Below are 13,525 nucleotides of genomic sequence, written 5' to 3'. Positions count from 1 at the left end.
AGCGTGTGCTGAGCCAGTAATGGTCGGTACATTTGGGGGGGTGCGCATATGCATGTCCCTCCATCTGCGTCCCTTTGTGTGGATCACGTGAGCGTGTCCCTCCCTGTCCACGTCCGTTCCTCCTCCGTGTCCCTCTGCATGTATTTATCTCTGTGTGTCTCTCTCTCTGTGTGTATCCACTTGGGCGTCCCGCTCCATCTGTCCCCCTCCCTGTGGCCTGGTCTACACTGAAAAATGAGACTGACCTAAATCACTCTGGCCTGTGAAAAACGTCGTGCCCTGAGCACCATCATTAGGGCGATGAACCTCCCGTGTAGCCGTGGCTAAGCACAGGAAAGGAGTCTTCTAGCGACGCACAAACCCCTTCCGTCAGGGTCGGCACTTCAATGCTACTGCGGCAGCCTGGCTGCGGTGCTGTGCAGGCAGCCGCAGCGTGGTGTGCATGTCTGTCCCTCCGGCCGTCCAGGCCTCGGCTGCACCGTCCCAGGTGCCGCCCGAACGAGCTGCACACTCCGGCCTGCACCGCCCTGGGCACCCTTTCAGCTGGGTCAAAATGCCCCAGTCATCCCCCTGCCCCCGGAGGCCAGTGTGGTGGGGCAGGGCCACGATCCGCCCCCGCCACTGCTCGGGGGGGGAACGTTCTGCAGCTTGCTTTGGCACAGCACGGCGCAACCCCAGCAGCTCCACCTGGAACAAAGCAGGCAGAGGGGGGACAGGATCCTTCCCCCACCCCCTGCATCCTCCCCCCTTCCCCCCAGAGTGGGTGCAATGGGCCAGTGCTGGGACCAGATCAGCTGTCTGCGCTGCCCCGTCTGTCTGCGTGGGCCAGGCTCAGAGGCTGGCAGGCTGAGCCTGCTGGTTCTCAGGGCACAGGAGCTGGGTTGGGGGAGACCAGGAAGGGATTGAACCCCAAAGCTGAGGCCATGCTGTGCACCCTGCAGGGCCCCCCACCAGCACTGAGCCCATCACGCTACGGGAAGGTGACACGGATGACTGTACAGATGGGGGCAGGGCGGTCCCGTGCCATGAGGGGCGTTTAATAAATGCCCTTGGGGTATGAAACCAGGGAACCCACGTCTGTGCCAACACAGCCTAGCAGCCCAACCCGGAGTCCCCAACAGCCTCCACCTTCCCCCCCATGACAGAGCAACTACCTCTTCCTCCCCTCGCCCAGCCTGCTGCCAGGGGCCGTGGGTCACACCACCCACCCACAGGGCCCCTGGCATCGTGTCACAGGTGTGCTCGTTCTGGGGGTCTCTGGGCTACCCCCCCAGCCCATCATGCACTGGTGGGGCTGGGGCATCAATCAGGCGAGGAGACACTCACGACAGGGCAGGGAGGAGATGGGGTTTATTGTGGGTTCAGTATCTGTGCACGGGTTATACACGAGCTCTCTGCAGCCTAAGAACGGGGGAGGCCAGGCCGGGCGTCGCAGTCCCCCAGATTTCACCAGCTCAGGAGCTGAGCAGACGTGGCCCAGGAACGCGCTGCCCAGAGCATCTCGCTACGGGCAGCTCCTGTGCCCATGTGGGGGGACCTGGCTCCTATCTGGGGGAGGCTCCTGAAGCTGGGGTGGGGGAAGGGGGCTGGCTCCTGGGCTCCCATTGCTGGAAAGGGGGACCAAACCCCCATCTACCCACCATCCGCTCCTGGCCCTGGGGCACCTGGCCTGAAGCTCCCTTTGCCAGAAGTTCAGGTCCTCAATTCCCCATCCTGCCTACCCCCCAACGTCAACCTGGGAGCCCCTGGCCACCCTGGGCAGAACTCCCTGAAACAGCAGCCTCTTGAGAGCGAGTCCCCTCCCGCCACTGCCCTAGAGGCATCACCCCTTGGCCCTCTCATGTGGGGGTCACCAGCCTCCCAGCCTGGGCGCTGCATGTGGGCTCGTTCACTGGGTGCTGGAGGTGGTCCCAGCTCCAGTCTGCATTGAGGGCTGCACCCTGTACCCCCACCTGGGCGCAGGACCGGTTCCTTCACCCCGGGCCTCGGCCTCAGCTCCTTGGCTCCCTCTGCAGTGGGGGCTGCCACCTGTGGGGGAAACACACACAATGGCCTCATACAGCAGACCCGGACCAGTGGGAAGAGGGGAGGGTGGAGCGTGACTAGGACAAGGCCTCCCTGGGGTCCATCACCCCCACCACCTGCCCCTGCCCTGTGCCCACCCCCCACTGGAGAAACGGCCCCCCTCTCTCCTGATCCGCTCACCCCAATTCCCGAGCCGGCTGGGACTCACCTGGAGAAGCTGAGAGCCCCAGAGTGCAGGGCCTGGGGAGAGAGTCTGGGCGCCGTGGCTGGTGTCCGCCCACGCTGGCCAGACTCCGTGGGAGGGAGGGAGAGTGGGCCAGGGCCATGGGGGCTGGAGCCCAACCCCCCTGAGACCACAGCAGTCTCTTCCCCTCCCCCCAACTCCCAGCAGCCTCTGCATTCCAAGGTGCCCCCACCTGCCCACACCATCGCCCCCCACACCAGCCCCTCTGCCCCCCATGCCCTGGTGTGTACATACAGAGGGGTGGGGAGGGGCATAGGGCCCGGCTCCCGAGGTCTCCTCCTGGGCCCTCTCTTGCTGTCTCTGGAAGAGGTGGGGGGGAGTTACTTTGCATGCCAGGCCCCCTGCCCCGCTCTGAGGGCTCCCTTCCCTCACCCCACATCCTGCAGCTCTGCCATGCCCCCCCTCCCCCAGATTTGGGGCACCAGCCCAGGGAACTTAGGGCCCAGAGGGGGGATGGCACCCTGCACCCCAAACCTACAGATCACTGCACCCACTGGGCACCAGCCAGAGCCCTGAGGTCCCAGACATGGCCCCAGCCCTGCACCAGAGACCCCAGCCATGCTAAAGCAGAGGGTGGGGGGAGGGGGATCCCCCTCCCCGCTATTTCCTGACTTGTGCTCACCACCCCCCCTCACCGTGTCTGTCCATCTCTCCCCTCCCCCCACTGTGGCTGGGGGTCTCTCCCCCAATTCATCAAATTTTCTAGGGACTCTCCCCATCACCAGAGAGCCCAGTCCCCCCTGCTTCCCTCCCCAGCCCCCCAAGGAACCTGCTGAACCCCCCCTGCTTCCCTACTCAGCCCCCCAATGAACCCCGTGCACCACAGGGAGCCCCCCATTTCCCTTCCCAACCCTCCCAAGGAACCCCCAGCACCCCAGGGACACCCCCCCCCGGGCTCTTCCACCCCAAGCCAGCACCTACCTCTCACTTTTCAATCGTTTCCTCCGAGGCCTGAAAGCAGAGACACGCTGATAAGGGGGGTGCAGGGGTTGAGTCCAGCCAGGGACATGTCTCCCTGTGGGGGATGGTGTGCAGGGTATGGAACCCCCACCCCCAGGGTCCTGGGGCTGGGACCCCGACTGATCTCTGGTGGGGCTCAGGCCCAGTCTGGGAACCAACAGCGAGTCCCTGAGGGGGCGCTGAATGAACAGGGCAGCTGCCCTCTACACCCACAGGCCACCTTCCCCCCCACTGGCCACAACCCACCCCCAGCACATGCATCGGCCCCCTCTCCCTCACACAGGCACTGGCCCCCACTGGCCACACTATCCCCCCCCCCCCCGACAGAGAATCATAGAAGATCTGGATTGGAAGGGGCCTCAGGAGGTCACCTAGTCCAACCCCCTGTTCAAAGCAGGCACCAGCCACGTGCCTCTACCCCCCCACAAGCTGCACCCCCCCCCACCATCAATCTGTGTTTCACCTGTGCTTGTACCCGGCCACAGGGCCCCCCTCACCTGCACACGCCGGCCATGCGCCCCCCCGACCTGCACGCGCCGGCCGCGCCCCCCCCCCTGCACGCGCCGGCTGCACCCTCCCTCACCTCCATGCGCCGGCCGCGCCCCCCCCACCTGCACGCGCCGGCCGCGCCCTCCCTCACCTCCATGCGCCGGCCGCGCACCCCCCCCCACCTGCACGCGCCGGCCGCGCACCCCCCCTCACCTGCACGCGCCGGCCGCGCACCCCCCCTCACCTGCACGCGCCGGCCATACCCCCCCACCTGCATGCACCCGCCGCGCCCCCCCCACCTGCACGCGCCGGCCGTGCCCCCCTCACCTGCATGCGCAGCGGCTGTGCTCTGTGAACCTCATCTCCTCCTGCTGACTCTTCCCCTGGATCGGGCTGAGGCGGACGACCTGGCAGGAGGATGCAGCTCACTGGTACCCTGTCGCCCAGCCTGCCCCGGGCCCAAGTACTGGCCAGGCTGGGGGGCTACCAGGGACAGGGAGCTGGGGGGGGCAGTGCCCCAAGGAGTCTGCCCGCGGCCCCTAGGCCCTACCATCATACAGAGAATACATACAGTAACTCCACACTTAAAGTCCTCCAGGTTAATGTTGTTTCCTTACTGATCAGTTAGGGAACAGGCTCCTTTACAGTTGTGCAATGGTCACTTGGCAGCCGCCTGCTTTGGCCACTGCTTGCAGAAAGAGCAGCCCCTTGGAGCGAGCTGGTGGGGGCTTGGAACCAGGGTGGGCCGGCAGCCCCCCCATCAGCTCCCCGCTCCCCTAAGTTCCCTGTGCGCAATTGCTGGGCAGTTCAGCTGTCCCTCCCCCCACTGCCGTGTGCTGCTCCTGCCCTCGGCCTGGGAGCCGCTCCGGGAGCCTCCGGCTTGCTGTGCAGAGGTGGGGGGAAGAGGGGTACTAATGTCAGGGTCCCCCCCTCCTGTATCCATCTCCATAGAGCAGCGGAGGGGGGAACGGGGGGGACATAGTCACGACAGGGCTCAGGAGGGAGGGAGCTTGCCGGCAGCAGGGGCTGTCTCAACTTGCTGGTCTACTTAAAAGGGCAATGTACTTAGAGTGCGGCCAGCCTCCTTAAAGGGGCAATGCCATCTCTCTCTCTCACGCAGGGTATCTGTCTCTCTCTGCCATGCCGTCTCCCGCCCCTCCATTTGTGCCCCCTTGTAGCATATGAGGCTCCATTAACAACAATGTGTTAACCCTGGAGGGCTCAGCCGAGTTAGTGGTAAGCTAACAGTTAGTGGTAAGCTAAATGCCCAAATAAATGTGTGTTAGTCTCGAAGGTGCCTCAAGGACGCCTCATTGTTTTTATTTAGCAGGAAGGCATTCCTGGGAACTATCCCACCCTCTGACTTCAGCACTGCACCCAAGCTTCACAGTCATCCTTGCTGTGTACAGGATTAGATTGTTTGTTTAAAACTTATACTGTGTATATGTGTGTGTATATATATAGAGAGAGAAAGTGTCTTTTTTTCTAGCAAAAAAATTTCCCTGGTACCCAACCCCCCCCATTTACATTAATCCTTATGGGGAAATTGGATTTGCTTAACATCATTTTGCTTAAAGTAGCATTTTTCAGGAGGATAACTACAGCGTTAAGCGAGGAGTTACTGTCCCATGCTAGGGCACCAGCAGCCTGTAGAACTTACTGCCACAAGGTCTCAGCCAGGCCAAGAGCCGAGCAGGAGCCTGAGCTGGCCAGACGTGCCTCTGGTCCAGGGAACAGCCGGTTACACTCCACAGGGCGAGCCGCCCCCATCCCCGCCCTTCATCCCTGGCCAGATTATTCCAGAGTTAACCACCAGGGGGCTCTGTGCACCTTCCCCCAAGGCAGCTGGGACTAGTCACTGCAGGAGGCCGGATACCGGGCTAGATGGGCCTGGCAGAGCCAAGGTCTTCTGTCCTGTCAGCACTGGGTGCCAGCACTTCCCCTGTGGCTGGGAGAGCCATGGCAGGAGTACAGGGGGCCATTTGCCAGCCGCAGCCCTACACAGGACAGGGCCGGAGCCCGGGGGTCCGAGTGCCCCCCACCCCCAGGCCCACCTGCATGGCCACGGGGCGGGTCTCCACAGCGACGCACTCCAGGTCCTCGTCGCCGCAGCAGCCCACGCAGCGCCGCAGCGGGACACAGGATGGCTTGAACACGTGCTCAGCCTCTTGCGGGAACTCGCCCAGCACGTCCACCAGGGTCTCCAGGGCACGGCAGTAACTGCGGCTCCACACCTCCTCGAAGGGGACCACTGCGGGGAGCGGGGGGTTACCAGCACTGGGCTGCAACTCGGCCTTCCCCCACTGAGCCACAGGACCCCACTCCCACCTCCTACTCGCCCTCAGCCCCTCCTCAACCCTCCCCCACTGCCCTGTCCTTCCCCTGCCCCTCCTCAAAACCCCCCACCGCTGCCCTGTCCTCCCCCAGCCCCTCCTCAAAACCCCACAGCACTGACCTGTCCTCCTCCAGCCCCCCCCTCGACCCTGAGTCCCCTGCCGCTCCGAAAAGCCTTGCACAGCTCTTTCTCCACCATCCCCTCTGCTGCCCCAGCCTTGCTGCCCCCCCAGGGCACTCTGAGTGCGGGGGCAGCAGAGCTGGGACCAGGCAGGGAGCCAAGAGCTGCAGCCGAGGGGCTGGGACACTCACCTGCTGCCGTCTGGCCCAGTGAGGGCGCCACCTGCAACACAGAGACCGGTTAGAAACCAGCACCCCAAAGCAGCCCTATTCCTGCCCCTCCCCCAGCCACCCCCAGCTCCTGCCCCCAGTCCCTGCCCCTAGCTCCGCCTCACCACAGTGACTCCCAGTCCCTGCCCCTCCCTCCCCCCAGTCCCTAGCTCCCCCTCACCACAGCCACCCCCAGCTCGGGCCCCCCAGTCCCTGCACCTAGCTCACCGCTTACCACAGCCCCCAGCTCTAGCCGAGTGGCTCCCAAACTTTAACAACCTGTGAACCCCTTTCACTAAAAGGTCAAGTCTCACGAACCCCCTCCTAAAAATGCATATCTCCAGGGATCTTCTCCTTTATCATTTATAAATGATAAAAGCCGTGACCTTGGAAATATAAAATGTGTTTTTATGACATGCTTATTACACACTATTTATTACTAATTCTTATTTAGCATGACAGTGTGTTTATTACATTATGAAAACGGCAACACTCTTCCAAGATCTCACGTTCGTAGCTTGTATCACTTTGAGTAAGCCTGTTATAAGCCAAGACTCCTACGTGTCATCAGGGAGCATCAGATGTGAAACAGCAGGAAGGGATTTAAGAAGCCAACTCAAAGGCAACACAACACAAGCATTCAGGTCCTGAGCAGTCCAGGCAAACAACGCACATTACAACAAAGCTCAGACTTGTTCTTCATAATAATTTTTAAAACAGCAAAAAAATATCCACCTCCCTTTCCATTTCTTATAAGGAGTCTTGAAGTTTAAATCTGCTCCGAGTGATAGAGATGCTTGCTTTAGACAGATATGATCTGATAGAGATGCTCTGCTTAGCTCCTGGAAGTCCAGGGGCTCCGGGCTGCTGGCTCCAGGCTGCCCAGGGTCCCTAGGGACAGCTCTGTCTGCTATTAGGGAATTTTTTCCCGAGAACCCACTGTAACATTTTGCGAACCCCAGTTTGGAAACCACTGCTCTGGCCCCTGCCCTTGCCCCACCTTCACCCCCTAGTTATCCCACCTTCCGGCTCTGGAGGGGGGCAAGCAGAGGTCTGCCCCTCTCCATCACTAGATGTTGCCCCAGGGGTCAGAGTTAAGGCTGCTGGTCCCTTAGGTCCCTGTGTCCTGGCTCCTGCCATGGGATGTGGGGAGGAAGGGGCATGTATGGCTTCTGCCCCACCCCTCCCGGCTGCAGCCCCAGGCTCTGTCACTAGCAGAGCAAGCTGCAGCTACAGAGAAGCCCTGGGAGAGGGGACAGGCCAAGGGAGCAGCACCCAGAGGGGTCATGGTGAAAACTTGGGGGTCTGCTGTTCCCAGTCAGCCACCAGAGGGCGCCCCAGCTCCATGAGAGCAGGTGGGTGCCCAGCCTGCGGCCTTGGGGGTCACCAAGAGCAGCGGGCAGACCCTGAAGCTCCTGACTTGGGGCTCTGGGTTCTAACCCCAGACCAGGCGGCCCCAGTTGCCTCTTCCCAGAGGGCCTGATTCCTAAAAACAGGGCTTCCAGGCCTATCCCGCTGTGCCAAAGAGCAGCCGTCTCTGGGGGGGGGGGAGGCGAAGGAGGTGGCAGCAACAGATTAGGACAAGAAATGAGGAAGAATCTGGGGCTTGGAGATTAGCAGAGTGGGAATGGGGCAGATGACTGGGGCTACACCCCACCCTCTCCATCACAAGCACCTCACCCACTCCCCCTCCCCTCACAAACACCCCACCCTCCCCCACACACCATCCACTCCCCCTCCCCTCACACCACACAACCCTCCCTATCACAAACACTCCACCCTCCCACACACACAATCCATTCCCCCCCCAACACCACACCACCCTCCCCCTCCCAAACACCCCACCCGCCCTCCCACACATACAACCTCTTCCCCCTGCCCCCATATCATCCCCCACTCCCCATCCCATCATCCCAGCCACACCACCCACTCCCCCTCCCCAATACCACCCCTCGCCCCCCACTCATCTCTCCCCCTCACACACCCCGCATCCCACCACCCATTCCCCCCGCCCCCACACACCTTCCCTCGCTCCAAGGGCCAGGGGAGCTTTAATGATCTCAATGTACTAATCTCATCCCGCCTGGGGGGGTCACGACTGGCCGCGCTATAACCCAGACCAGTGGCTGGAGGGGGCGAGGTCTTTTGAGTCTCCGAAGCATCCCGGTGGCTCGCCGGGGGGAAGGGGACGCGGGTCTAAGGGCAGACGGGCTGCGGTCGGGGGGAGGGGGGCATCTGAGCATCTGCCCCAGAGCCCGGACTTATGGGGGAGGGGGGAGCCGCTCGACTGAACCCGCGGGGCACCGGGCTTCTGGGGGGGGGGCGGGGTACCACACACGTCCCGCACCTCCGGGAGTGGGGGCTCAGGGCCAGCGCCGGGAGCGCAGGGAAGGGGGGACACGGGGGTGCCGTCCGGGCCGGTGTAGCTGGAGCTGGAAGCCCCGGGGGAGGGACGCGCCACAAGCAGGGCGGCTGGAGCAGGCTGCTGGGGGGGGGGGGTGCTGGATCCTGGGCTCTAGAGCTGGCTGTGGTGAGGGGGGCTGGATGCGGGGGGTCTGGAGCAGGCTGCGGGGAGGGACTGGATGGGGGCGGCTGGAGCAGGCTGTGGGAACGGGGCTGGATCGGGGCGGGGGGGCTGCAGCAGGCTTTTGGGAGGGGGCTGGAGCAGGCTGCGGGGAGGGGGCTGGATCCTGGGGGTTTGGTGCAGGCTGTGGGGAGGGGGCTGGATGCGGGGGGTCTGGAGCAGGCTGCGGGGAGGGGGCTGGATCCTGGGGGTCTGGTGCAGGCTGTGGGGAGGGGGCTGGATGCGGGGGGTCTGGAGCAGGCTGCGGGGAGGGCTCCTCTGCCTGCGGGACCGTGTCCCACGGAGCCGGGCTGGGCGCGACCCCCGAGCAAGGCCTGGCTCAGCAGCGCGGCGGGATAATGGCCTCAGGGGCGACCCCAAGCGGAGGGGCCTTGGCTCCATGTACCCGGGAAACCGCGGCCACTTCAAACCAGGTCCGCCCAGTCTCCAGCGGGCTCAGCCCGGCCCGGCTCCGAGCCGGGACCTCGGGGGCTGGGCACCGGCCGCGCCCCCCGCCGCGGGGCAGCCGGTGCCCGGTGAGCAGAGCGCAGCTGGCCAGGCTGGGAAAGGCCGGGGCCGCCCGCTCCCCTCCGACCCAGCCGCTGGCAGGAAGCAGGGGGGAGCCGAGCCGGGCACAAACCGGCCCGGGGCAGGGCGCTGCACCCCAGCTCCGCTATCCAGCCCTCCGGGCGCGGTGCCTGGCCCGGAGCGCTGGGCACAGGGCTGCGCCGCTCCCGGCGGGCGCCCCGTCCACCCAGGGCAGCAGGCGGGCCGAGCCCACCCCGCAGCCCTTACCTGGCAGCGGGCTCCCCAACACAGCAGGGCGGCCGCCAGCAGCCACCGGCTTCCCGGCCCCATCCCGGGGGCGGCTGCGGGGGAGCAGGGCAGAGCGCTGTGGCCCGGCCCGGCCCGGAGTTTCTGCCCCCGGGCGCGCCGCGAGCTCCGCCTGCAGCCCGGACCGGAGCCCGGCAGCGTCTGACGCTGGGACTGGGCTGAGCCGCGGGCTCCGGGCTGGGGTGGGGAGAGCGATGGGCAGAGACAGGAACCAAGGAGGTTCCAGTGGGAGGATCCAGCCCCAGAACCGGACCTGCGCTCCCGCCCCCGCCGCCAGCAAGGGGGAACCGGGGAGGGGTTATTTCCAACATAACCCCCTCATTTCCCCCCCAGCGCCCCATGCATCGCCCCCAGCCCCCCTCCCCTTGCACCACCCCATCCCCCATGCATCACCCCAGCGCTCCCACCCCCTGCATCACCCAGCCCCCATGTATAACGCCCAGTGCCCCTTCCTCCTCCATCACCCCAGCCCGCCATGTACCCCCAGCGCCCCCTCTCCCTGCATCACCCAGCCCCCCCATGTACAACTCCCAGCGCCCCCCTCCTTGCAACACCCCCAGCCCCGCCTGCACCACCCCGCCCCCTGCATCACCCAGCCCCCATGTATAACCCCCAGCCCCCCCTTCACTAGGAAGCCCCCTTCTGGAGCCCCTGGAGTAGATCCCCAGCTCTCTCTCCCTCCCGCCCCATGCTCCTCCTGCCTGCAGGCCACTCCGGGCCCCCCGCACACAGCCCCGGACCCCCCACCTCCTGATTCCCAGGGAACCTCGTAAAGGGGCAACTGGTGGGGGAGAGAAAGAGCAAAGTTGGTGGCGAGCGAGCGCTGGAAAGTGGGTCCCGCAGGCTGCCCATGGCCCGGGCCAGGGGGTCCCCTGCTGGGGACAGCAGGCCAGGGGCGCTCCCGACCTCTTAAAGTGGCATCTGCTCCCAAGGTGGAGGCAGGGGGTTGAGTGGGGAGAGGTGCAGGGTTTGCCCTCTGCCTCCCCCTCGCCACGCCCAGGTGGGAGCTGGAGGGTCCGTGACTCAGTCAGGGGCTAACAGGGGGTGGGGACGCTTCAGCGAGGCAAGGCAGGGAGCATGTGGGGGGGCTCAGCAGGGTGCAGTCACTGCTTACACCAATGCCCCTGTGCAGGGATAGGGGGGCGCTGGAGCAGGGAGGGGCAGGGGCTCAGCAGGGGGCAGTCAGGGCTGACCCAAGGCCCCAGCACGGCACTAGGGGAGGTGCTGCCATTCAGCTGTGGTCTAGCCCCTGGGGGTCGGTACGGATCCAGTGGCCCTGAGGTGACCCACCTCCAGCCAAACCGATGACAGGCTGAGTTTCAGTTGGATACGGGCCGGGCCTTTGCTTCCTTTCCCACGCTGTGGCCAGGCTGGGGGGTGTCACAGCCATTGTGTTCCACCTCAGAGGTGGCTGCATTTCCGTGGCAAACGATTGGCTCCCCAGCGCTTCGGTGTCCTGGCTCTGCGGTGGTGACTCAGGGCTGGTCTACACTGGCAATGTACAGTGCTGCAACTTTCTGGCTCAGGGGTGTGAAAAAACACCCCCCCCCCCCCCCAGCTCAGCAAGTGTAAACAGTGCCCCTGCGCTCCCAGCTACACCCCAGCGGTTATTTTATTATCCCGCCACTGCGTTACTGCCCTGCCTGGGGTCTGCCTGGGGGCCTTCGGGATGTCTAACGCCCTCAGCCCAGCCCCTGGGAGCGAACAGCTCTTGCTGAGCAGCTGCTGGGCTCCTTTTCACGGCTTGGTCGGATGGACGCGGGTGGGATCGTCCCCGCTGCGGCTGATAAACATGGCGGAGCTCCAGCAGAAGTGTGCGTGGGGCCTGCCTCTACGGCGATTAGTTTATATCCTCACTCGGGCCCGTCTACACACAAGAGCTAGTCCCGATCAAGGGGTGAATGTAAAGTGGCAGCAGCCCATGGGGACTCACAAACTCTACGGATCGCTGCTGGGAGTTCACCGGCCGCCCCCTTTTCCGGGGCAAGGCAGAGTCGGGAATCGAACCCAGACCTCCGGAGAGCCAGCCCCAACGCCGAACTGCCCTTTCCCCCATGACTGTAGTGAGACGCTTCCTGCCTCGCCTCTCTTGGAAGCTGTGGCTGGTTCCCGGGGTGATGAATCCTGGCCCTGGGGCTGGGGGAGGTCTGGGAAGGACGGGAAGGCTGGGGTGTTCGGGGTGGAAACGGGGAGGGGAGGGGTTGCACCTGCAGGGGTGGACTATGGGCCTGGAGAGTGGCTGGTTGCCTGGGGGCAGGGAGAGGGGGGTGGAGAGCGACTGAGGGGTTGGGATGGAGGAAGAGTCTGGCTGGGGAGGTGGGGTGGGGTGTGGAGGGGGGCTGCAGTGGGATATGGGGCTGGCAGTGAATGGTTGCCAGACGGGGAGTTGAGGAGGTGGGGAGGAGGTGGGGCAGTAGGGCGCTGGGGTGGGGGCTGCGGCGGGCTATGGGGCTGGGAGTGGATGGTTCCCTGAGGCCAGCGGGGGGGCTGAGGGGCATTGTGGGGGCTGGGACCTGGGACCTGCAGTCTCTGGCTCACTCAGCGCCCAGCCCAGGCTGCAGCTTCTGGGCCGGATCCTGCCCGGCTGCTCCCCAGGACAGAGGCCACCGAACAGGAGGAAGAGCCGAGCCGCAGGCAGCCTGCAGGTGGCCGGGCATGCAGCGTTGCCCCGTTAAGGGCACGATTGCATCAGCAAGCTCAATTCCTGGATGCAGCTGCTGTGACGCTTGGCAAGGAAACGGCCGAGCTCCTGGGTCATCGCCTGCCGTGTGCAGTGCAGAGAGCCCCAGCGTGAAGATCAACTGCATGTCAGCTCCTGGGATCCCAAAGCACCACAGGCCAATGGACAGGCCATGTTCTACGCAGAGCCCCCTCTCCTGGAGCTGAGATGCAGCCACCTCTGGGGTGGGGCGCAGGGGCTGCTCATACATGGACCCCTGGCCCAATGCTGAGATCATAGAATACCAGGGTTGGAAGGGACCTCAGTCCAACCCCCTGCTCAAAGCAGGACCAATCCCCAACTTTTGCCCCAGATCTATAAATGGCCCCCTCAAGGATTGAACTCACAACCCTGGGTTTAACAACGCTCAAACCACTGAGCTATCCCCACCCCCTATGCAGGTGCCTCCTTAGATTCCTGGAGTGTAAGGCCAGAAGGGCCCATTAGATCATAGGCTGCCATCCTGTGTAATAATGCAGGGCAACACCGCTCACCCGGCCCCTCTGTCTGTCAGAGCCCAGTCAGTGTGTTTGGCTGAAGCCTCTTCCCCAAAGGGAGCCTTGTCCCACCAGTTAATCCCCCTCCCTGGTGAAGGTTTAGGCCTTATTCCCAGCTGGAAAGTGTCCAGCTACAGCTCCCGTCCCTGGGCTCGCTTCCTGCCTGTCTCCGGGAGATTGAAGAGCCCGGTATCACCTGGATGTTCTCCCCTGGAAGGGGGGTAGACACTGGGATTGTCACCCCCAACCTGCAGGCTGAGCTCGGCCTGCCCCAGCCTGGCAGCCATTTCTCCAGCCTTTGAATCAGTTTTGCGGCTCTTTTCTGCCCCCTCGACCATTTTTCAACATCCTTTTAACACGTGGCCCCCCAGAGCTGGGTGCAGGATCCGGCATCGGCCTCAGCACTGCCAGGGACAGAGGGGAAAATCCTCTCCCAGCTCTAGCCCCCGGCTCCCCTGTTTATCCAGCCCAGGATCCCGTTAGCCTGTCGGAACCCAGTGTCACCCTGGGAGCTCGGGTGTGGCTTGTCC

General features: G+C 64.1%; 1 protein-coding gene across 1 annotated transcript; it reads right to left on the bottom strand.

Annotated features, from left to right (window-relative positions):
* Nucleotides 1-1,326: 1,326 nt before the first annotated feature.
* On the bottom strand, nucleotides 1,327-9,941 carry LOC140901961 (snake venom vascular endothelial growth factor toxin ICPP-like). The gene is made up of 7 exons (XM_073321467.1): nucleotides 9,741-9,941; nucleotides 6,365-6,395; nucleotides 5,773-5,969; nucleotides 4,046-4,125; nucleotides 3,191-3,220; nucleotides 2,504-2,569; nucleotides 1,327-2,028 (listed from the first exon to the last, which is right to left on the bottom strand). Exons 1-7 carry the CDS (start codon nucleotides 9,801-9,803, stop codon nucleotides 1,992-1,994), a joined length of 504 nt encoding a protein of 167 aa, XP_073177568.1. The 5' UTR covers nucleotides 9,804-9,941; the 3' UTR covers nucleotides 1,327-1,991.
* Between the last annotated feature and the right edge of the window lie 3,584 nt (nucleotides 9,942-13,525).

Source organism: Lepidochelys kempii, chromosome 23 (genome assembly GCF_965140265.1).
Source record: "Lepidochelys kempii isolate rLepKem1 chromosome 23, rLepKem1.hap2, whole genome shotgun sequence".
In the NCBI taxonomy this organism is placed as follows: domain Eukaryota; kingdom Metazoa; phylum Chordata; order Testudines; family Cheloniidae; genus Lepidochelys; species Lepidochelys kempii.
This window is presented reverse-complemented; position numbering and strand designations above follow the sequence as displayed.